This window comes from Pseudophryne corroboree, chromosome 1 (assembly GCF_028390025.1).
Source record: "Pseudophryne corroboree isolate aPseCor3 chromosome 1, aPseCor3.hap2, whole genome shotgun sequence".
Classification (NCBI taxonomy): domain Eukaryota; kingdom Metazoa; phylum Chordata; class Amphibia; order Anura; family Myobatrachidae; genus Pseudophryne; species Pseudophryne corroboree.
The window spans coordinates 566010848-566036489 of NC_086444.1; the positions used below are offsets into that span (position 1 = coordinate 566010848).

The following is a 25642-nucleotide window of genomic DNA, read 5'->3' on the forward strand; positions in this document are numbered from 1 at the left end:
ATGACAACGTGGCAGCACAGGGCAGGAGACCCTAACAGGGTTCCACAGCACCCAATTACAGAGTACATATGCACATAATCAAAACAGGAAAACAGTGACTTACAGTTGAAGACAATATAGGACAAGTACAGGGTAAGTAAGCATAACTACACCAGTAGACGACATAGAGATAAGTTTCAAGGTGGCCAAATAACTGCGTGATTTGGGCAGTTGAGGATTATTAAAGTAAGAAAAGGATAAGAACATTAGAGGGAAGAGGGCCCTACTCGTGAGAGCTTACATTCTAAAGGGGAGGGGCAGACAGACAGGGGTGACACAGATTGGGTAGACCAAGCATAGGACAGAGGGTTAGGATGAGATTTGTCTGGGTTTGGTAAAGAAGTGGGTCTTAAGAGCCCGTTTGAAGTTCTGTAGGGAGGTGGAGAGTCTATGGGGGAGAGGTAAAGAGTTCCAGAGAAAGGGAGCAACACGTGAAAAATCTTGGAGATAGGAGTGGGAGGAAATAATCAGAAGACAGAAGAGTCGGCGTGCATTAGCAGAGCGAAGAGGACGGGTGGGAGAGTAAAGGGAGATAAGGTCAGAGATGTAAATGAGAGAGAAGTGGGTGAGGGCTTTGTAAATGAGTGTGAGAAGTTCGAATTGGATTCTGAAAGGGAAGGGAAGCCAATGAAGGGCTTGTAGGAGAGGGGAGGTGGACGTAGTGCGTTTGGTGAGGAAGATAAGCCGGGCAGCAGCATTGAGGATAGATTGGAGTGGAGAGACGTAATTGTCAGGGAGGCCTGCTAGGAGGAGATTACAGTAATCCAGTCTCAAAATAATCAGTGAGTGAATAATGGTCTTGGTGGCATCCTGGGTGAGAAAGGGTCTGATCCTGGAAATGTTTTTGAGATGAAAATGACAGGTTTGTGAGAGGTGCTGAATGTGTGATCTGAAGGAGAGGGAGGAGCCAAGGATTACACCAACTCTACCTACTTTTGTGTTGACCACACCCATTTGTTCCCTCCTACATGATAGGCCACATTCATAATCTTTACCAGGGTCATTTTAATTTCTCATTCCACCCCTGCCTTAAGCCCACACTTCATTTCATAAAAAGTGAAGCACTACAATTCATTACAGACTTCTTCTAGCCCACACATTGAGATTATTTAGAGGGCTTTTTTTGGCGCTAAATGATATTGGAAGCATCTGTTTTCTCCTCTCCTGGAGAACACGGAGAGGAGATGCAGATGACCACACTGGGGGAAGGGCTGGCTGTTCACATAATCAGGCCCCACCCCCACTGTGGCAAAATGCAGTGAATTGTAGGTCCATGTGGAGGGGCTAAAATATATATTGGCTCTGTCACCTCCCTACAAAACTGCGATTCATGATAATATTCTTTCCATAGGATCAGAATCAGTTTATTGACAAGTATATCAGTACATAAAACACAAGGAATTAGTTTCCGATAACCACAGCTCCCAGACAGTATATGACATACAGTACGATAAAAAACATAAAGGAAGGAAGAACCTATGACGACGGCTTGAGTAAATGAGTTGAGTACAGAACGGATTTGATAATACAGGTTGAGTATCCCTTATCCAAAATGCTTGGGACCAGAAGTATTTTGGATATTGGATTTTTCCGTATTTTGGAATAATTGCATACCATAATGAGATATCATGGCGATGGGACCTAAATATAAGCACAGAATGCATTTATGTTACATATACATCTTATACACACAGCCTGAAGGTAATTTTAGGCAATATTTTTTATAACTTTGTACATTAAACAAAGTGTGTCTACATTCACAGAATTCATTTATGTTTCATATACACCTTATACACACAGCCTGAAGGTCATTTAATACAATATTTTTAATAACTGTGTGCATTAAACAAAGTGTGTGTACATTCACACAATTCATTTATGTTTCATATACACCTTATACACACAGCCTGAAGGTCATTTAATACAATATGTTTAATAACTTTGTGTATTAAACAAAGTTTGTGTACATTGAGTCATCAAAAAACAAAGGTTTCACTATCTCACTCTCACTCAAAAAAGTCCGTATTTCGGAATATTCCGTATTTCGGAATATTTGGATATGGGATACTCAACCTGTATAACTAAGCGATAACTGAATTAACCAAGTTAGTTGCATGATGAAAGAAACTGTGTCTAGCTGTTCTCACAAGCCTTGTGCCGTACCGTCTGCCAGACGGCAGCAGCCGGAACAGGTCATGGGCAGGGTTGGATGCAGGAGATCCACCCTTTTCTGTTGTTTTGGAGGACTACCTGATAAAACCAAAGTCCAGACCAGAGCTTGCCTGAGAGTAGGTAAGGTATGCATAAAGCTAGGGGGATATTTTTACATGAAAGGCTATGGACATATTCTCTCCACTACTTGGTGTTACAGTGGCTGGGATTTGCAGCACATCTTAAAACACAAAGCAAACAGGTGTTATGGCCAGGTAGGTGTTAAAAGGTGGTAGAATCATCATGCAAGAATGAATACATTGTAAATCAATTTCTTGCCGATAATACCCCTGGCAGTGAGTGTGTACAGCATTACAAAGGGGAATATATATGATTTTAAAAGAATACTTAAGTCACTCGGTAGCTGAAATATACAATTGATGCAAAACTATAGGAAATAATTATTTTGTTCTGTTAATGTTATAAATATACACGTCTGAAGCAAGACCTACAGCATAGCAAAGAAAGATTATTTACGCTGTTGAAACATCAGTTTGCATTACCCAGCTTAGTCTCATGGAGGAAGTTCATAGATCTATGCAAGGAATTCATGCTGTATAAGCAGATAACTGTGGAGCCATAGTATTTTGCAAAGCTAGATGACAAACCTTTCACCACAATGTAGAAACAAATGGACTTCTATTTCCAACTGATTCATGATATGAAACATCAAAGCAGAATCATAATACAAAGATACCAATTCTGTTCTGGGGGATAATGAACTGCATGCCAAGCTTTGTTTTACTTCCAATTTCATTTAGCGCCAAAAAAAGCCCTCTAAATAATCTCAATGTGTGGGCTAGAAGACGTCTGTAATGAATTGTAGTGCTTCTCTTTTTATTAATTTCAGAGAACCATCTGATATCCGCGTATGTGTACTTGGATGCATAATAGTATTGAAACCTAAAATCCTTGCCTTAGCCAAGTAAAGGAGACAAGATTCCATATCATAAAGTCATCTGTCCCTTAGAGTAACACAGGGGACATTTAATCTAGAGTTAGACATACATTTCACACAATATGCAGAGTATTTTAATCAATGATCTAGATCATTGAAAGAGAATAAGAAGAAAATATTACTATTTGGTTATCACATCAAATCAATGTGTCTTTAATAGAGATGAGCGGGTTCGGTTTCTTTGAATCCGAACCCGCACGAACTTCACTTTTTTTTTCACGGGTCCGAGCGACTCGGATCTTCCCGCCTTGCTCGGTTAACCCGAGCGCGCCCGAACGTCATCATGACGCTGTCGGATTCTCGCGAGACTCGGATTCTATATAAGGAGCCGCGCGTCGCCGCCATTTTCACACGTGCATTGAGATTGATAGGGAGAGGACGTGGCTGGCGTCCTCTCCATTAGAATAGATTAGAAGAGAGAGAGAGAGAGATTGTGCAGACAGAGTTTACCACAGTGACCAGTGCAGTTGTTGTTAAGTTAACTTTTATTTAATATATCCGTTCTCTGCTATATCCGTTCTCTGCCTGAAAAAAACGATACACAGCAGTCACACAGTGTGACTCAGTCTGTGTGCACTCAGCTCAGCCCAGTGTGCTGCACATCAATGTATAAAAGCTTATAATAATTGTGGGGGAGACTGGGGAGCACTGCAGGTTGTTATAGCAGGAGCCAGGAGTACATAATATTATATTAATTTAAAATTAAACAGTGCACACTTTTGCTGCAGGAGTGCCACTGCCAGTGTGACTAGTGGTGACCAGTGCCTGACCACCAGTATAGTAGTATATTGTTGTATACTATCTCTTTATCAACCAGTCTATATTAGCAGCAGACACAGTACAGTGCGGTAGTTCACGGCTGTGGCTACCTCTGTGTCGGCAGTCGGCACTCGGCAGGCAGTCCGTCCATCCATAATTGTATAATTATATACCACCTAACCGTGGTATTTTTTTTTCTTTCTTTATACCGTCGTCATAGTCATACTAGTTGTTACGAGTATACTACTATCTCTTTATCAACCAGTGTACAGTGCGGTAGTTCACGGCTGTGGCTACCTCTGTGTCGGAACTCGGCAGGCAGTCCGTCCATCCATAATTGTATTATTATAATATATACCACCTAACCGTGGATTTTTTTTCATTCTTTATACCGTCATAGTCAGTCATACTAGTTGTTACGAGTATACTACTATCTCTTTATCAACCAGTGTACAGTGCGGTAGTTCACGGCTGTGGCTACCTCTGTGTCGGCAGTCGGCAGGCAGTCCGTCCATCCATAATTGTATTATAATATATACCACCTAACCGTGGTTTTTTTTTCATTCTTTATACCGTCATAGTGTCATACTAGTTGTTACGAGTATACTACTATCTCTTTATCAACCAGTGTACAGTGCGGTAGTTCACGGCTGTGGCTACCTCTGTGTCGGCAGTCGGCAGGCAGTCCGTCCATCCATAATTGTATTATAATATATACCACCTAACCGTGGTTTTTTTTTCATTCTTTATACCGTCATAGTCAGTCATACTAGTTGTTACGAGTATACTACTATCTCTTTATCAACCAGTGTACAGTGCGGTAGTTCACGGCTGTGGCTACCTCTGTGTCGGAACTCGGCAGGCAGTCCGTCCATCCATAATTGTATTATTATAATATATACCACCTAACCGTGGTTTTTTTTTCATTCTTTATACCGTCATAGTCAGTCATACTAGTTGTTACGAGTATACTACTATCTCTTTATCAACCAGTGTACAGTGCGGTAGTTCACGGCTGTGGCTACCTCTGTGTCGGAACTCGGCAGGCAGTCCGTCCATCCATAATTGTATTATAATATATACCACCTAACCGTGGTTTTTTTTTCGTTCTTTATACCGTCGTCATACTAGTTGTTACGAGTATACTACTATCTCTTTATCAACCAGTGTACAGTGCGGTAGTTCACGGCTGTGGCTACCTCTGTGTCGGAACTCGGCAGGCAGTCCGTCCATCCATAATTGTATTATAATATATACCACCTAACCGTGGTTTTTTTTTCGTTCTTTATACCGTCGCCATACTAGTTGTTACGAGTATACTACTATCTCTTTATCAACCAGTGTACAGTGCGGTAGTTCACGGCTGTGGCTACCTCTGTGTCGGCACTCGGCAGGCAGTCCGTCCAACCATAATTGTATTATATACCACCTAACCGTGGTTTTTTTTTCATTCTTTATACCGTCGTCATACTAGTTGTTACGAGTATACTACTATCTCTTTATCAACCAGTGTACAGTGCGGTAGTTCACGGCTGTGGCTACCTCTGTGTCGGCACTCGGCAGGCAGTCCGTCCAACCATAATTGTATTATATACCACCTAACCGTGGTTTTTTTTTCATTCTTTATACCGTCGTCATACTAGTTGTTACGAGTATACTACTATCTCTTTATCAACCAGTGTACAGTGCGGTAGTTCACGGCTGTGGCTACCTCTGTGTCGGCACTCGGCAGCCCGTCCATAATTGTATATACCAGTGACCTAACCGTGGTTTTTTTTTCTTTCTTTATACATACATACTAGTTACGAGTATACTATCTCTTTATCAACCAGTCTATATATTAGCAGCAGACACAGTACAGTGCGGTAGTTCACGGCTGTGGCTACCTCTGTGTCGGCACTCGGCAGCCCGTCCATAATTGTATATACCACCTAACCGTGGTTTTTTTTTCTTTCTTTATACATACATACTGCAGTGCCACTCCTAGATGGGCCCGGTGTTTGTGTCGGCCACTAGGGTCGCTAATCTTACTCACACAGTCAGCTACCTCATTGCGCCTCTTTTTTTCTTTGCGTCATGTGCTGTTTGGGGAGGGTTTTTTGGAAGGGCCATCCTGCGTGACACTGCAGTGCCACTCCTAGATGGGCCCGGTGTTTGTGTCGGCCACTAGGGTCGCTAATCTTACTCACACAGCTACCTCATTGCGCCTCTTTTTTTCTTTGCGTCATGTGCTGTTTGGGGAGGGTTTTTTGGAAGGGACATCCTGCGTGACACTGCAGTGCCACTCCTAGATGGGCCCGGTGTTTGTGTCGGCCACTAGGGTCGCTTATCTTACTCACACAGCGACCTCGGTGCAAATTTTAGGACTAAAAATAATATTGTGAGGTGTGAGGTATTCAGAATAGACTGAAAATGAGTGTAAATTATGGTTTTTGAGGTTAATAATACTTTGGGATCAAAATGACCCCCAAATTCTATGATTTAAGCTGTTTTTTAGTGTTTTTGGAAAAAAACACCCGAATCCAAAACACACCCGAATCCGACAAAAATAATTCGGTGAGGTTTTGCCAAAACGCGTTCGAACCCAAAACACGGCCGCGGAACCGAACCCAAAACCAAAACACAAAACCCGAAAAATTTCAGGCGCTCATCTCTAGTCTTTAAATTAATAGAAATTGTCATAAATAATTAAGATATAGTTTACATTTTTTATTGGAATTTGGCAAAGTGTAGTCAGCACTGCATTTTGATTGGATTCCACTAATCTAGCACATTAAAGGGGTTGCCTCCTCTCTGCTAAGGGGCCTGCCCCCCTCTGCTAAGGGACCTGCCCCCTCTCTGCTAAGGAACCTGCCGCATATTTGCTAAGAAACCTGCCCCCTCTATGCTAAGGAACCTGCCCCATATCTGCTAAGGGACCTGCCCCATTTCTGTTCCGGGACCTGGCCCCTCTCTGCTAAGGAACATGTTCCCTCTCTGTTAAGAAACCTGCCCCATATCTGCTAAGGAACCTGCCCCCTCTCTGCTAAGGGACCTGCCTCCTCTCTGCTAAGGGACCTGCCTCCTCTCTGCTAAGGGACCTGCCTCCTCTCTGCTAAGGAACCTGCCCCATATCTGCTAAGCAACCTGCCCCATATCTGCTAAGCAACCTGCCTCCTCTCTGTTCAGGGACCTGCTCCCTCTCTGCTAAGGAACCTGCCCCCTCTCTGCTAAGGGACCTGCCCCCTCTCTGCTAAGGGACCTGCCCCATATCTGCTAAGCAACCTGCCTCCTCTCTGTTCAGGGACCTGCTCCCTCTCTGCTAAGGGACCTGCCCCCTCTCTGCTAAGGGACCTGCCCCATATCTGCTAAGCAACCTGCCTCCTCTCTGTTCAGGGACCTGCTCCCTCTCTGCTAAGGAACCTGCCCCATATTTGCTAAGGTACCTGCCTTCTGCTGCAGTCATTTTTTAGCAAACTTAGGATATTTGTTTTACATATTGGAAGAATTAGACTGACTTATTGCCACGAAAGTGCTTGTGTCTATATACAACAGACAGCTTACAAGTGTACTGCTGTTTTACCTGCTCTGAATTACAAAGTACCAGCAAAATAATGGTATATTGAAACTGATGTTTCAATGTCCTATCCAGCACCCTACATATGATATGCTGGTTATTGTTATTTTAGAAAACTTCTGAATTTAAATGATCAGGAGAGTGGGAAGGGGGGTACTTTACTAATTACCCAGGCCATGGTTCTAGCCATGCTTTGCTTACAAACATGAATCAGGCCCATAAAACGTCTCGCACTACACTGGATGCTAGTTTTCTGAAACAGTTTTCACCTGTTGTTATTATATAACAAGTTATGCTTCAGTGAATTCAGTTGATTCGCTCTGCAAATCAGAAAACACAATCACCCAGACAACATACGTTTGTCCTATTGATCGGGGAACCATTCCCTCAGGAATTACGACCTTTGTTTTTTCCCTACATTAGTGTTTTGTGTACACAGCTATAAAATCCTCCATAGAAAGCTTCACCTTTTGGCACTAGAAGTCCCCACTCAATGCATTAAATGAACAGAATTGTTAAACATAAGGCTTCGGTCTGAATTCTTTTTATTGGCGGATACCATTTGTTCTATTTACTAACTACTTTTCCTCCTAACTTTTACAAGAAGAGTCCTAAAAATCAACAGTAGGAAATGTAACAAACAAAGGCAGAGTGAAAAAAGAATTAAATCCCTTATGCTAGTTTATATTGGACAGTGGACTCCCCTCATGAGACTAGCCAGCTGCTGCACAAAGAGAATGGAGACTGGCTGGAGACCAATGTAGAGACATCTTTGGGGAGCCTGCATCAAAGGCAGAAATGAACAAGTGCCCCTTTAGTTAGTCAGGCCATGTAATGTTATCCATAGATACATACTGCAATTTCTGCCCTCAAAACACTTCTTTGCTGCATTGGTCCAACTGGGGCATCTGTACTCTCACCCGCTGTAAACAGTGATGACCTTTTCCAGGATCTACCAGACAGCCAGAGCTGCGCTAGTGCAGGTGGGTCCTGAACAAAGACAGTGTTTAAACGGGTGTAGTATGGGTGACCGGCGGTCTCCTGACCGCCGGTCACCTTACCGACGCCGGGATCCCGGCAGCATACCGACGCCGGGATCCCAACGGGGAGGGGCGAGTGCAGCAAGCCCCTTGCGGGCTCGGTGGCGACCTGCGGTCGCCACGGGTTCTATTCCCACTCTATGGGTGTCGTGGACACCCACGAGTGGAAATAGTCCCTGTTGGTCGGCATGCCGACCATCGGGATAGTGAGCCGTCGGGCTCACGGAGGAGGTCATGTGACTGTCGGTCAGCCGACCGGCGGTCACATGACTACCACCCGTTTAAACTGTTAGGGCATCCCCTTAAGACATACTGTGGCAGATGCACTAAGCCTCAGAGAGCGATAAAGTGGAGAGAGATAAACTACCAACCCACCAGCTCGTGTCATTTTTCAAACCCATCCTGTAACAGGGCAGTTAGGAGCTGATTGGCTGGCACTTTATCTCTCTCCACTTTATCACTCCCCAAGCCTATCTAACAGAAGGCCTATTTTTCTTGGGATAGTACTGATATAATTCCAAAAGGGTCATGGCCTATATTGGATTGTGGATGTGCAAAGACCCTAAAAGTTACAATGAATGTTATGGAGTTAATGGGACACTTATTTGTACCACAGTTAATGGCATTACAGCATTGCAGTATGGTGCAAACCTGAAACTGCATTGTTCTTCTTTCACTAAGCTACCAGTCATTCAGACGCTCTAGACACCTGTGTGTTTTCTGCATACAATTAATTCTTAATATTTTCTTCAGCTCCACTATGGTGTTACCCGCACACTGCACTGGACTAAGGCCCTCATTCAGGTTGGATCACAAAACGCGATCCGACCGCATGCGGGCGCCCCGCAGCAAATGCGAACGCCTCTGCCTGTCAATCAGGGGGCGGCGGATAGCATGCTGGGCGGCTTTGCCCTGCGATGTGCGGTCCCCAGCAGGAGATCAAAAGGATTGCAAATTCCCCTTACTGAATCGGGTTCTAAGTGAGCTCATCCTACAAGGGGAATCTGTGTGAGAACACTCTGACGGCCAAGTTTGGGATGTTCGTACTAGTGATGAGCGGGTTCGGTTCCTCGGAATCCGAACCCCCCCGAACTTAACCCATTTAACACGGTTCAGAGGCGGACTCGAATATTCCCGCCTTGCTCGGTTAACCCGAGCGTGCCCGAACGTCATCAGCCCGCTGTCGGATTCTCGCGAGATTCGTATTCTATATAAGGAGCCGCGCGTCGCCGCCATTTTCACTCGTGCATTGGAGATGATAGGGAGAGGACGTGTGCAGCGTTCTCTCAGTCGAGTTCAGTGTGCTGCAAATATCTGTGCTTAGTGTGCTGCAAATATCTGTGCTCAGTGTGCTTGCAAATATCTGTGCTCAGTGTGCTGAAAATATCTACGTTCTCTGCCTGAAAAACGCTCCATATCTATGCTCAGTGTGCTGCAAATATCTGTGCTCAGTGTGCTTTATTGTGGGGACTGGGGACCACCAGTATTATATAGTAGGAGGACAGTGCAGTTTTGCAGACCAGTGACCACCAGTATTATACGTTCTCTGCCTGAAAAACGCTCCATATCTGTGCTGCATTGTAGTATATAGTAGGAGGACAGTGCAGAATTTTGCTGACCAGTGACCACCAGTATTATATCAGTACGGTACAGTAGTCCACTGCTCTACCTACCTCTGTGTCATCAAGTATACTATCCATCCATACCTGTGGTGCATTTTAGTTGTTGTGCACAGTATATATAGTAGTAGGACAGTGCATAATTTTGCTGACCACCAGTATATAATATATAGCAGTACGGTACAGTAGTCCACTGCTCTACCTACCTCTGTGTCGTCAAGTATACTATCCATCCATACCTGTGGTGCATTTAAGTTTTGCGCAGTATCTATAGTAGGAGAACAGTGCATAATTTTGCTGACCACCAGTATATAATATATAGCAGTACGGTACAGTAGTCCACTGCTCTACCTACCTCTGTGTCGTCAAGTATACTATCCATCCATACCTGTGGTGCATTTTAGTTGTTGTGCGCAGTATATATAGTAGGAGGACAGTGCATAATTTTGGTGACCACCAGTATATAATATATAGCAGTACGGTACAGTAGTCCACTGCTATTGATATATTACTGGCATATAATTCCACACATTAAAAAATGGAGAACAAAAATGTGGAGGGTAAAATAGGGAAAGATCAAGATCCACTTCCACGTCGTGCTGAAGCAGCTGCCACTAGTCATGGCCGAGACGTTGAAATGCCATCAACATCGTCTGCCAAGGCCGATGCCCAATGTCATAGTAGAGAGCATGTAAAATCCAAAAAACAAAAGTTCAGTAAAATGACCCAAAAATCCTCCGATGCATCCTTGAGCGTAACGCCTACTGCTGCTGGCGCTGCTGTTGTTGCTGCTGGGAGTCGATCGTCATCCCAGAGGGGAAGTCGGAAGACCACTTGTACTACTTCCAGTAAGAAAATGACTGTCCAACAGTCCTTTGCGAGGAAGATGAAATATCACAGCAGTCATCCTGCTGCAAAGCGGATAACTCAGGCCTTGGCAGCCTGGGCGGTGTTAAACGTGTTTCCGGTATCCACCATTAATTCACAGGAAACTAGAGATTTGCTTGAGCTACTGTGTCCCCGGTACCAAATACCATCTAGGTTCCATTTCTCTAGGCAGGCGATACCGAGAATGTACACAGACCTCAGAAAAAGAGTCACCAGTGTCCTAAAAAATGCAGTTGTACCCAATGTCCACTTAACCACGGACATGTGGACAAGTGGAGCAGGGCAGACTAAGGACTATATGACTGTGACAGCCCACTGGGTAGATGTATTGCCTCCCGCAGCAAGAACAGCAGCTGCGGCACCAGTAGCAGCATCTCGCAAACGCCAACTCATTCCTAGGCAGGCTACGCTTTGTATCACCGCTTTCCATAAGAGGCACACAGCTGACAACCTCTTACGGAAACTGAGGAACATCATCGCAGAATGGCTTACCCCAATTGGACTCTCCTGGGGATTTGTGACATCGGACAATGCCACCAATATTATGTGTGCATTACATGTGGGCAAATTCCAGCACGTCCCATGTTTTGCACATACATTGAATTTGGTGGTGCAGAATTATTTAAAAAATGACAGGGGCATGCAAGAGATGTTGTCGGTGGCCCGAAGAATTGCGGGCCACTTTCGGCATTCAGCCACCGCGTGCTGAAGACTGGAGCACCAGCAAACACTCCTGAACCTGCCCTGCCATCATCTGAAGCAAGAGGTGGTAAACGAGGTGGAATTCAACCCTCTATATGCTTCAGAGGATGGAGGAGCAGCAAAAGGCCATTCAAGCCTATACAGCTACCTACGATATAGGCAAAGGAGGGGGAATGCACCTGACTCAAGCGCAGTGGAGAATGATTTCAACATTGTGCAAGGTTTTGCAACCCTTTGAACTTGCCACACGTGAAGTCAGTTCAGACACTGCCAGCCTGAATCAGGTCATTCCCCTCATCAGGCTTTTGCAGAAGAAGCTGGAGAGATTGAAGGAGGAGCTAAAACAGAGCGATACCGCTAGGCATGTGGGACTTGTGGATGGAGCCCTTAATTCGCTTAACCAGGATTCACGGGTGGTCAATCTGTTGAAATCAGAGCACTACATTTTGGCCACCGTGCTCGATCCTAGATTTAAAACCTACATTGGATCTCTCTTTCCGGCAGACACAAGTCTCCAGAGGTTCAAAGACCTGCTGGTGAGAACATTGTCAAGTCAAGCGGAACGTGAACCGTCAACAGCTCCTCCTTCACATTCTACCGCAACTGGGGCTGTGAGGAAAAGGCTAAGAATTCCGAGCCCACCCGCTGGCGGTGATGCAGGGCAGTCTGGAGTGAGTGCTGACATCTGGTCCGGACTGAAGGACCTGCCAACGATTACTGACATATCGTCTACTGTCACTGCAAATGATTCTGTCACCATTGAAAGAATGGTGGAGGATTATATGAGTGACCGCATCCAAGTAGGCACGTCAGACAGTCCGTACGTATACTGGCAGGAAAAAGAGGCAATTTGGAGGCCCTTGCACAAACTGGCTTTATTTTACCTAAGTTGCCCCCCCTCCAGTGTGTACTCCGAAAGAGTGTTTAGTGCAGCCGCTCACCTTGTCAGCAATCGGCGTACGAGGTTACTTCCAGAAAATGTGGAGAAGATGATGTTCATCAAAATGAATTATAATCAATTCCCCCGTGGAGACATTCACCAGCAATTGCCCCCAAAAAGTACACAGGGACCTGAGATGGTGGATTCCAGTGGGGACAAATTAATAATCTGTGAGGAGGGGGATGTACACAGTGAAAGGGGTGAGGAATTGGAGGATGAGGAGGAGGTGGACATCTTGCCTCTGTAGAGCCAGTTTGTGCAAGGAGAGATTGATAGCTTCTTTTTTGGTGGGGGCCCAAACCAACCAGTCATTTCACTCACAGTCGTGTGGCAGACCCTGCCGCTGAAATGATGGGTTTGTTAAAGTGTGCATGTCCTGTTTATACAACATAAGGGTGGGTGGGAGGGCCCAAGGACAATTCCATCTTGCACCTCTTTTTTCTTTCATTTTTCTTTGCATCATGTGCTGTTTGGGGACTATTTTTTGAAGTGCCATCCTGTCTGACACTGCAGTGCCACTTCTAGATGGGCCAGTTGTTTGTGTCGGCCACTTGGGTCGCTTAGCTTAGCCATCCAGTGACCTTGGTGCACCTCTTTTTTTCTTTGCATCATGTGCTGTTTGGGGACAATTTTTTTAAGTGCCATCCTGTCTGACACTGCAGTGCCACTCCTAGATGGGCCAGGTGTTTGTGCCGGCCACTTGGGTCGCTTAGCTTAGTCATCCAACGACCTCTGTGCAAATTTTAGGACTAAAAATAATATTGTGAGGTGTGAGGTGTTCAGAATAGACTGGAAATGAGTGGAAATTATGGTTATTGGGGTTAATAATACTATGGGATCAAAATGACCCCCAAATTCTATGATTTAAGCTGTTTTTGAGGGTTTTTTGTAAAAGAAACACCCAAATCCAACAAAAAATTTTCAGGGAGGTTTTGCCAAAACGCGTCCGAATCCAAAACATGGCCGCGGAACCGAATCCAAAACCAAAACACAAAACCCGAAAAATGTCCGGTGCACATCACTAGTTCATTCATACACATCCACATGGCAGAAAGCACATACTTACATATACCTCAAAACATAAAGGACCTGAACAGACAGCACTTGAACTCCAGGCACCAGTCACACCATTTGAACGCTCCAGGTGGCTGGACAGAGGATTAGCTTCCCATTAGGCAGGTGAGGCACGTGCCTAGTGGCTGCACTTGCTGGAGGGCGGCACTAGGATGCTTGTGTCGGTACTGTCAGCCTGAAATGTACCAGCAGATGCATAATCCTGTCTCTATTACCTAGTACCTTTGGTTAGGACAGGTCATTTTTAGTTATGAAGGATAGAAGAACTAAATGCACAGTTCTCACTGAGTAATTACACATATTGCCACAAATTCTCAAATACAAATTCAAGACTGCACTGGCTACGTTTCATGGATCTGTAAAGTTCAATCTAGGTTATCTGGCTTCTGGCTAAATAATTATGGATTTTAAACAAATTGCCCACAAAATATGCTCATTGCATCATAGCATTATCATGTCTGTATGGTCAATTACACGGAACCATTTATACATACTGTACAGAAAGAAACTTTTTTCAAAGTAATTTGACTGAGCTTGTGCCAGGTGAGGGAAATGCACTTCTATAGTAAGATAAGATTTATCAAAACCACCTTATTATCTTCTGAATGGTGACCTAATGAGTGGCCTCCTTAATAACCAACAGATGAAGCGGTTTTATCTGTTCCAGGAGGTCTGCTGTTCTTTACATTAGACAGAAAGACATATAGCCATACATGTGCCAGGGCTCTCTTTCAGGAATATAACTTATTCAAACTGTAGGTGTAGTGGAACAGATGTATATCCGCTCTTTCCATTTTCCTTTACACAATATTAAAGTGTGCACAAATAGCCATGCAAGTTTGAAGCACCATTACAAATGTAAGTACACGAAGCAGTAAAAAGTCCCAAAAATAATTTTATCTGAAAAACAATGTACAATTATTAATATTGCACTTTTTTTGTACAAGAACCCCTAATAAATACAAACAATGTTATACATACATAAACATTTTTATATTAATAATATGCTGTAACTTGGCAACACACACTTTGCATACAGAGGGGCTATTGCAGAGTTGAACGCAAGCTGGCTGTAGATGCTCCAGCACTGTACCCATGGAACTAAATGCCTATATGCACCCATACGCATCTCACTGACCGAAATTCCACCCCCTCTATACACTTGGTTTGATAGTTGTTATCACCATCACTGCGCACTTACACCAGCCTGTACTAGATGCAAACATAAATCCGGAAACAGGTGTATTTCTGCTTCAGCACAACCCTGCAAAGCCCACAATTCCATCTACAGTCTGTCACTGAGCATTACCGGCGTCACAGTGCACCGCTACAGCCCAGTTACAGCCCCTTCAGTCACAAGTGAGGATGTGTTTGGCTTGCATACGACTTACAGATGTGCCCTCATACATCTAGCACAATACGCCATGCAGTGTGAGATGCTTGGTACGAGTGAGCCGCCTGGTCCTGTGCAACTCTGCTAGCATTGGGCATCTTTTTTTGCCGAAATTGTGTCTTAGTTGTAACACAATGTTGCAGAGACTGTGCTGCTAAATTTGATATATGACACTTGTATATTGTGTGAGTCTATACGGAGCAGAACAGACCTTGTATTGGAAAAAGCTGCTGCTGCTACACTGTAGCAGTTCGTATACAGATTCAGAGACTCAGTCGCACACAGATATACAAGTGTCAAACAGTATATCAATCAGCACAGTCTGCTTGTGCGTCCTAGCTGCATCGTATTGGGACTAAGGGGGTCATTCAAATCTGATCGCTACTATGCGTTTTCGCACAGCAGGTGATCAGGTACGCACAGCGCATGCATATGCACTGCAATGTGCACACGCGTTGGACAACAACAGAGGGCATCGCTGGGCAGCCACAGGATGGTGCGAAAATTGTAATCGCACGGGTGTTTGCAAGGTGATTGACAGGAGGAAGCCATTTGTGAGTGGTAACTGACCGTTTACTGGGAGTGTTCGGAAAAATGCAGGCGTGCCCAAGCGTTTTCAGGGAGGGTGTCTGACGTCACCTCCGGACCCAATCAGCCTGATGTGATCGCACTGTAGGAGTAAGTCCTGGGTGGTGCAGAGACTGCACAAAGTGAATTTTAGCAGCTCGTGGTACACATAGGATTGCACATTTGCACAGCGAATATACACTCCCCCTGTAGGTGGCCACTATCTGAACGCAGGACAGCAAAATTAGCAGCCAAGCGATCAGATCTGAATGACCAACTAATATGCATTTTCAGCAAAAACAGGGGATAACAAAACACTAGCAGAGTCTCACAGGTGCGCTGAGAGTGACTGTATCGCGTAACTTCAGCAATGATGTATAATGTATGAGGACACATCTGTAGCAACGGGTTCGGTACAGATTACCTGCGGGCGGGATGCCGGCTGTCAAAATCCAGACAGCAGCATCCCACCCGCCAGAATGCCGGCAGCGGGGCGAGTGCTATGAGCCCCCTTGCGGGCTCGGTGGTTTGCTGCGCTCACCACAGGATCTATTCCCAGTCTATGGGTGTCGTGGACATACACGAGTGAGAATAGCCCTGTTGCGCCGGGATTCCGACTGGCGGCATTGCCAGCTGTTGGGATTATGGTGTCGATATCCTGACCGCCAGGATCCCGACAGCAGGTAAATTAAAAGCATCACATAGCAACACATGCACTTGTCTATGCTTGGGAACATGTGCAAAATAAAAACACACAAGACACACTCCACAAACAGACTTTGCATTTAACTCTGCATCAGCCACAGAACGTCATTTAACAAAGTGGCTGTATCATGTGTTTCCTATTAGGAAAGGGGTGTAATAGAAAGGTTATTTCAGTGGTTTCAGGCGCAGTTACCCTGATTAATGTAATGATAATTATAACATACATTCTACCATAAAGATTGTAGCAATAGCCCTCCAATTACATAGTATGTTAGTAAGAACCAGCACAGGACTACATAACTCACATACTTATATTTCCAGTAATCCTCAAGTGCTTACAGTGATAACTAATGTGTGGCAATGTTTTTTTATTGCAAATATATATATATATATATATATTACAGGTTTTCATTTATAACTGCATCTCAATTGAACATTGGAACTGAGGCAGGGGGGTTGGGTCTTGTTTCCTGTTCTGGTCACCCTTGTTATTACGCCGGCCACAAATGGGCCAGTCCTGCTGCTACTCTGTCACAGTGCCAACTCCACTGACCGATTTTAGCCACACACACAGAGGACCCATATGAGAGTCTGAGAGAGATCTGTATGTTCAGCCCAGAGTTCACCAACATGTCTGATGATGGGCTGACTGATTACAATGGCGTCTTCTTCTTCTCCTCAGCGTACATTGCCAGCATAACCCCACTAGTAAACTACAGGACATATTTCATTCACAGACCACAATATAATTGTAAGATTTTTAAGTGCTTAATAAGTGTTCACAAACGGAGACTTTTCATGTTGCTGTGACTTTAGTGTGTGCAGTATGCGCAATAAGTGTGTGGCTGGAAGAGCTGGAATATAAAGATAGTATTTCAGTTACATGGTGCAGGATTTAAATAAGAGAATGTGGTTCCTGTTGTTTCAAATGAGAATAAGAATTACTATATGCTTATATGTGTGAAGCATTATAGGGAACAAGCAACTTTCCTAGGAGCTGACCAGAGCCTACACTGATGAGCTCTCCTGTGGTAGGAATGCCAGTCTATTTCTGCCACTGGAACGGGGCCACCAACTCAACAACTCACAGTTTAGGCTTAGTGGAAAACCCCCTGTTGATAGCAAACAATAAAAAGTGAGTACAGTGCCAACAAACTGTACAAGTAGCAAAGTGATTTTGAAAAGCTTAAATAATCCGTGCTAGCCCCACACACATCGCCTCTCCCACTACAATGGATTTGCACATTTCTGTTTGCCATTTTGACGTTCTCACACATCACACTCATAAAAGTGGCTGTAAATATCGAGGAGGCTGTCATTTACCAGCTAAGCACATCACATTCCTAAGCATCTTGTACTGTGGAACATTATTTGACACACTTTAGAACGTCACATATCATTGCATGATACAGAGTGCCCGTAACCCTTGTCATCATGAAAGTTAAGGCAAATTTTTCACATCCGTGCGAGAAACAGGTTCACAAATCAGCAATGCTACTGTAGTTACTGTGATCGTTCACACAACTTAGTCTTTCATATTTGGTTCTTTTAAATCCAGTAGATGACTGGTCCCAGCTCTTAGCTAGTGTGCGTCACTGTAAAACGCTCTGTGTTTCATAGTGGGGATGGCAGACAAGCAAAATAAAAAAAGTAGAATGAAAACTCAACAATACATGTACAACCAATATTGTCCCCTTTGTTTCCAAAACAAAAGTTCTGTTCCTATCAAATCCCTTTGTTCCTATATTGCTTCGAACTCCTTTTCAGGGATGCACCACCCCCATAATGTTCATGATGCAACCAACAATGGTTGTGCTCAGTATCCTAGGCTTGTAATAAAGCTTATTTTCCGAGTTCAGCTCATGTGAAACACGTGAGTCAGTTATTTACTGCAATGGTTCTCCCAGCAGAAATGGAAGACATCCTTGTCTAGTCCTTTTCAAGGGCTGGACAACGCACAAATAAATATCACAGGATCATCACAAGCCTGTGTAACAGCCTCTTTTTCACATCTCCTTCCTTAGCTAAAGCAAAATTAGGCTTCTGAATAGATTGTCACGCTTTCCCACAAGTCCCACAGCAGCGAGATTTGAACTGTGCAAGCTGGCAAAGTTTCAGCTGTTTCACCTTTTCACAGTACAGGGTTGTATCTCTGCAGTCAACTAGAAACAGGAAAAAACACAAGATGTTTTATTAGCATTATTTGTTATTATCGTAGAAGAACACAAACCTTCTAGTAATTGCTTCCATATTGAAAGCCTTACAGTACATGCCCACAGTAGAACAGGTTAGAAACTACAAGTTCAGGGGTCTATTCATGAAGCAGTGAAAAGAGTGGAGAAAAGGACCAGTGGAGACGTTGCCCATGGCAACCAATCAGCTTTGAAGGAAGCCTTTATCAAGTACATTCTATAAAATGTAAGGGAGATGCTGATTGGTTGCTATGGTAACTTCTCCACTGGTCTCTTTTCACTGCTTCATGAATAGACCCATAAGTCTCCAATATGCAAAAATCCGATATCAGAAGTCCAAACATTTCTGAGCGCGACTGAGATAATGACGCCTTTGCTTTCTGATGGTTCAGTGTACACAAACTTTGTTTCATGCACAAAAATCTGGAAAATATTGAATAAAATGAACCTCACACTGTGTGTATAAGGTGGATATGAAACAAAGACATTCTGGGCGGTATTCAATTCTTTTCACCCCCTTCCACACCCGTTCTGTTTTTGCTGACGTGCTTGGTATAATTATTTCAGCTCGCTACCCCCGGGGTAGCGAGGCGCCCAAATCTTTATGCAGCTAAACCTGATTACTATGGGTGCAATATGTGTGATAACGGGGATTACTTTAGAAAGGAGATTGGGCGTCATACATCATTTGAATACCACTCTCTGTGTTTAGACTTGGGTCCCATCCCCAAAAGGTATCTCATTGTGGTATCCAAATATTGCAAAATACAGAAAAATCCAGAATCCAAAATACTACTTGCCCCAAGCATTTTGGATATGGGATACTCAACCTGTATAACCATTCACATTAGTGCTTTCTCTGAGTATGGTATCCAGACAGAATTAAGATGTCCCAACAGACATGGATACAATTGTTATTTTTAGGATTACCCATCTAGCAGTTGTTTCGCCGGATCCCATTGTACATGTAAAATGAGAACTGCTACACTTGACCAAAGTTAATGTAAATACACACTTATAGTTACCTTGCGTTAAAGAGCTCAACAAATTTTATACAGGGTTTGGTAAGGTGCGATTTTGGTGGGATGTGAAAATACAACTGAGCATTTTACACACTTTCCCAAATCGCAGGCAAATTGTAAACAAATTACTGAAAAATTATGTGGTGAAAAAAAGACTATTTCTTCATAATTGTGCAAGTTATCTATAACAATCTTGTCATTCCTTTACCAGCGATTTGGGGAATGGTAAGACAGGATTTGGGACCCACCTAATCCATACCTTAGTAAATCCAGCCCTTACAGCTCATACCATTCTCACAAGGTGCCATATTGCAGCGTTGCCAGTTAGAAGGTCGCGGTCTCCAAGAACACATGTGATCTTGCACATGTTTACCAGTTCGGTGGTGTACACATTCCACACGTCTTGACTGGAAGCCATAGCTGCCACAGGTTGCCGTGCATAGGGTCCAGGGTGACACTCGCCAGTGTACGCTGCAGATGTCTGACCAGCAATTCCGGGTAGTTAGAGGCCTGGATAGAAGAAAACACAATCATTTTTAGCAGGATTATAAATAAGACATCTGATTCGCAAAGTAGTAATAACACCTTCATGGAAATATCTGGAGAGGATGCATACTAGAACTACAAATATCACTAATTTGGATGGACACAGGGAAAGTTGTTCACTATCATTACTGAAATGTGCAGTAAAACAACAGCAACTAATCTGTCCTCTTCTCTCAGGGTCTAATGTACTTAGACAAAAAATAAATGTCACTGATGAATGGGTTCTATAGCAGTGCTGCACCAAATACCAATGTTGGAAAATAACCCTCAATGGCTCTATTGAAATTGACTATCCCTGATGCTCTTTCTTTCACTATTGTCCCTAATTGGATTTGATTGCGCTAAAGGGTCAATAAACACTGTGCTTCTGTATCAGTATTAATATAGCCGTACTACTTTCTTTACACACAGGATGGTAACTACAGTTGGTGTAGGGAGTGCTAGGGCGCCCACCTCCCTTGCACTGTACAGGAGGCTGTATGTATATTCAGTAGACACGCAGCATTGCTGTGTTCAATAAATCGGACCTCTGCCAATGGTGACAAACTTATCAATCATTGATGGTTGCTAATCATCAATGGCCATCCCCAGCATGAGCCTGCCAAAGAAATTATGAGAAGAGTGGCAGCAGAGTGGGCGAGGTTAGTATTAGTGGCAATGTGGCATACTGTGATCTGGGGCCCTGGGGGGCACAACAACAGACAGAAAGGTCAGAGGGCCCTGCTTGCAAGGTTACAATAATTTGCTTACAGCCACTAACAGCCTCCTACAGCATCCTGCTACCTAATTTGCCACACTTTTGGGGTTCAGGATGATTACCCCACTCTTTCCTGCACTTCATTTAGTTTGCACGACATTGGTGTAATGTCTGTAAATTGCCTTTTCTAACTGAACTGTTCTATTTTTTTTTCAGGAACATTTTTTAATTCAAGTAATAAGATCCTAAGCTCAAGAGTGGACGCTCAATTCACAATGAGACCCTGAGGCTGGCATCTAACACGTGCTATTCGTACACATATCTTGTGCCCAGGAGATGATGTTCTGGGACAGTAGGTAACTATAATTTTTAAAATTGTTTTTAAGTCACACTGTAGATCACGCTTTATTTTATTTAATGTGTAATATATTATACACAGTCATCTGTTTTTCATATGATTTTACTAATAAATATAAGGTAATATAAAAAGCAGTGCTGATGTGCAAATCTGAGACTGCATAATGTCTTGCCATGAGCTCAGTGTTCTGACTACCCCGCCTCTAGTGGCTGGCCATGCCTGTTCAGTGGCAGCACACACTTTCTTATGGGTCCCTGGTATAGTATTCACCTGCTCTGTTCTTCATGCCCGTGTATGAGACTGCATGCTATATTCACTTACTACAGTCAAACCCTAGGGAAGAGTATTATAGTATGGAAAACAAGAATGTAATAGAACACTAAAGCTTCAGATATAAGCACACTACTGTATAGGCTCTAAAGCGTCAGGCTTAGAGGACTTACAGTCTGATTGTTAGGAAACAGCATCTTAATATTTTCCTTAGGAAATCACCTTAGTTATCCTATACTAAATTAATTTAAAGGCACTTTAAAACATATACACTAGTGTGTATATAATAATAATAATAATAATAATAATAATAATAATAACGTTATACTATATATATATATATATATATATATCTATCTATATCTATCTCCTATATAATGGCCCAGATCTGTGACTCTGTGCCTGTGTCTCTAACGCTGGGGGTGGCTAGGAGCTCTCATTGGGTTAGCAGCAGGTCTATCACACCCAGTCCACAGCTGACTGGGCGAGAAACGCCCTCCCACACAGGTTACATCCAATGGGAGGCTCTGCCCTTTGGCTGCCGTGTGTTCGCAGAGCAGGATTAACAATGGGGCTGATGGAGCCGCAGCTCCAGCCCCACACCCCAAAATAGGCCCACTGCATCTGCAGCAACATACCCTCCAACAATTTACACACCAAAATCGGACAAATTCGAAAAGGGGGCGTGGCCACGGATACAGTGGCGTGGTCACGCCCCTTTTCCTATACTTTCAATGGAAGTTTGGAGAGCCAAAGGTGGTCATTCCGAGTCGATCGCTTGCTAGCAGTTTTTAGCAGCCGTGCAAACGCTATGCCGCCTCCCACTGGGAGTGTATTTTAGTTTAGCATAAGTGCGAACGAAAGGATCGCAGAGCGGCTCCAAAGTTTTTTTGTGCAGTTTTAGAGTACCTCAAAACCTACTCAGCGCTTGCGATCACTTCAGACTGTTCAGTTCCTGTTTTGACGTCACAAACACGCCCTGCGTTTGCCCAGCCACGTCTGCATTTTTTCTGCCACGCCTGCATTTTTCCTAACACTCCCCTAAACCGGTCAGTTGGCACCCAGAAACGCCCATTTCATGTCAATCACTCTGCGGCCAGCAGTGAGACTGAAAAGCTTCGCTAGACCCTGTGTGAAACTACATAGTTTGTTGTAATAGTACGACGCACGTGCGCATTGTGCCACATACGCATGCGCAGAAGTGCCGTTTTTTTGCCTCATTGCTGCACAGCGAACAAATGCAGCTAGCGATCAACTCGGAATGACCACCAAAATCAGTACAGACAATAAAAAAAATTACCGCACCCGCCAAAAAGGTCCAGCTGGAGGGTATGCCACTGCATCTGCAGCAAGTCTCTGCGCTGTAGATAGGGGAAAACTTTTACTGCAGCATCCTATGGGGGTCATTCTGACCTGATTGCTCGCTGCAGTTCATTGAAGCGCAGCGATCAGGTTAGAACTGTGCATGCGCCGGAACCGCAGTGCGCCGGCGCATGGCTGACAGCAGACGGCTGTCGTTGCCTAGCAATCGCCTATGCCTGATTGACAGGCAGAGGCGGTCACTGGACGGGAGGGGGCGGCACGGCGGCATTTGGCGCCGATTTGTGGGCACAGTCCGGCCAACGCAGGCGTTGCCGGACCGTGAGGCGGGCGGCCCGCAGCGGCTGCATGCAACCAGGGCAGCGACAAGTAACTCCCGGCCAGCTGCAGGAGCTGCGCTGGCTGGGAGTAACTCTTCAAGTACAAAAGCATTGCTGCTGTGCGATGCTTTTGTACATGTGCGGAGGAGATGGTGGCCTGACATGCGGGGCGGACTAGCCCTGTGCTGGGTGCCCCCCCGCATGTCAGTGTAAGTGATCGTAGCTGTGCTAAATTTAGCACAGCTACGATCAGGTCAGAATGACCCCCTATGTCAGGGGTGGCCAGACTTTTGGAGTCGGCGATCTACTTTGAAAGCTAAAAAGCTTTTGTGATCTAACTAGGAGGAATAATATCGCGCGACGTAGGCGCGCGCGCAAAACAGGGGGCGTGACATAACAAAAAGTGGGCATGGTATAACAAAAGTGGGCGTGGTATAACAAAAAAAAGGGACGTCGCCTTGCTGCACAGAGTGTAATGACTGCCTCACACGAAATAACACATTGGCCCCCACAGGTAAAAACCTCAAACACATATGCTCCCACAGTGCCAGATACACACATGCCCCCACAGTGCCATGTGCCCACAGTGCCAGATATGCCCCCACAGTGCCAGATATGACCCCACAGTGCCAGATACAGATATGCCCCCACAGTGCCATGTGCCCACAGTGCTAGATATGCCCCCACAGTGCCAGATTATAGATATGCCCCCACAGTGCCATGTGCCCACAGTGCCAGATATGCCCCCACAGTGCCAGATATGACCCCACAGTGCCAGATACAGATATGCCCCCACAGTGCCATGTGCCCACAGTGCTAGATATGCCCCCACAGTGCCAGATTATAGATATGCCCCCACAGTGCCATGTGCCTACAGTGCCAGATATGCCCCCACAGTGCCAGATTACAGATATGCCCCCACAGTGCCATGTGCCCACAGTGCCAGATATGCCCCCACAGTGCCAGATTACAGATATGCCCCACAGTGCCAGATACAGATATGCCCCCACAGTGCCATGTGCATACAGTGCTAGATATGCCCCCACAGTGCCAGATTATAGATATGCCCCCACAGTGCCAGATATGCCCCCACAGTGCCATGTGCCCACAGTGCCAGATATAACCCAACAGTGCCAGATATGACCCCACAGTGCCAGATTATAGATATGCTCCCACAGTGCCAGATATGCCCCCACAGTGCCACATATGACCCACATTGCCAGATATGCCCCCACTGAGCCATGTGCCCACAATGCCAGATATGCCCCCATAGTAGAGCTCACCGTTACTGTGTGGTGAGCGCAGCGCAGTGCGCGCTTCTCCTGCCTGCCGCCCTGCTTTTCAGTCTGATCTCCGGCGGTGACGGCTGCCACCGTGTATGTCTCAAATCAGGCGCCGGTCCGCGAGCTCTCATTGGCTAACGAACCGGCACCTGATTTGAGCCATACACTCCGCCGTCACTGCCGGAGACCAGACAGAGGGGCATGGCAGCAGGCAGGAGAGGCGCGGCTTCGGGTGGCTGGGCGGAGGATCGCGATCGACTGGTCGCATGTCCGCGATCGACCAGTCAATCGCGATCGACTGTTTGGCCACCCCTGCCCTATGTCCTGCTGCCAGTCCGCCTGCCCCCTCCGGTAACAACAATTCCCACTCCCTAGCCGCGGCGTAGGCAGAACAAAAGCTGCTGCGGCCACCGGCATAGATGTGTATGAAAGCGGCACAGCGGAAGCCTTTCATAGCCCTCCCTACGCTGCATACTCTCTGAGCCCGAAGCCTCATCTGCGCGTGATGTCACAGAAGTGCCTCCCCGCCACAGCCGCACCAAGATCCCCAGAGGCCCTGACGCTGCAACACAGCACCTGGGCGGCCGGCCTGGAAGCCTCGAGATGGCTAATGAAACGGATAGAGTGGGTGATATCGCGGACAGTAATGTCTGGGCGCTGAATCAATGTAAAAGGTGACAGTGCTGTGCAGTGTAGTGGGTGTGCAGTGTCACTGACACTGCACAGCACTTTCACCTTTTACACTGATTCAGCGAGTCAGTCAGTTCTGCCAGCCAATCACTATTGCTAGCGCCGGAGTCCCAACACGCCGCATTGCAGGGAAACAGACACACTAAATAAACTACAGCTCCCAGCAGCCCTTAGTGCCGAAGCATTCCGGCGCTAAGGAATGCTGGGAGCTGTAGTTTATTGAGTGCATCTTCTTCCCTGTAACGCGGCGCATTGGGACACTGGCGCTAACAATAGTGATTGGCTGCTGTGTGAGTCTCCGGGAGAGTCACTGCCAAAGGGAAGACAGCAGCCTAGCTGCTTCCAGGAGGAGAAGCAGGAGAAGCATTACCCGCCCCTCCTCCACTCGCAGTACCTCCGGGCCACATCCGCGCACACCCCCTCCACCACCCACGGTGGCTCCAGACAACCTCCCCTACCCGCGGCACCACTGCACTTGCCCCTCCCCTACCTG

General features: G+C 45.3%; 1 protein-coding gene across 3 annotated transcripts in view; it reads right to left on the bottom strand.

Moving 5' to 3' along the window:
- Positions 1-14664: 14664 nt before the first annotated feature.
- Positions 14665-25642, bottom strand: part of ADAMTSL1 (ADAMTS like 1) — a 453675-nt gene continuing 442697 nt past the window's right edge. The window contains exons 28-29 of one of the 3 annotated variants that reach the window (XM_063914179.1): positions 19955-20175; positions 14665-18613 (exon numbers count right to left, since the gene is read on the bottom strand). In XM_063914179.1, the coding sequence (XP_063770249.1) occupies positions 18507-18613; positions 19955-20175 (328 nt within the window). In that variant the 3' untranslated portion in view covers positions 14665-18506. Of the gene's footprint in view, positions 18614-19913; positions 20176-25642 lie in introns of all 3 variants that reach the window. The other 2 variants (XM_063914180.1, XM_063914181.1) reach the window with 2 other exon arrangements.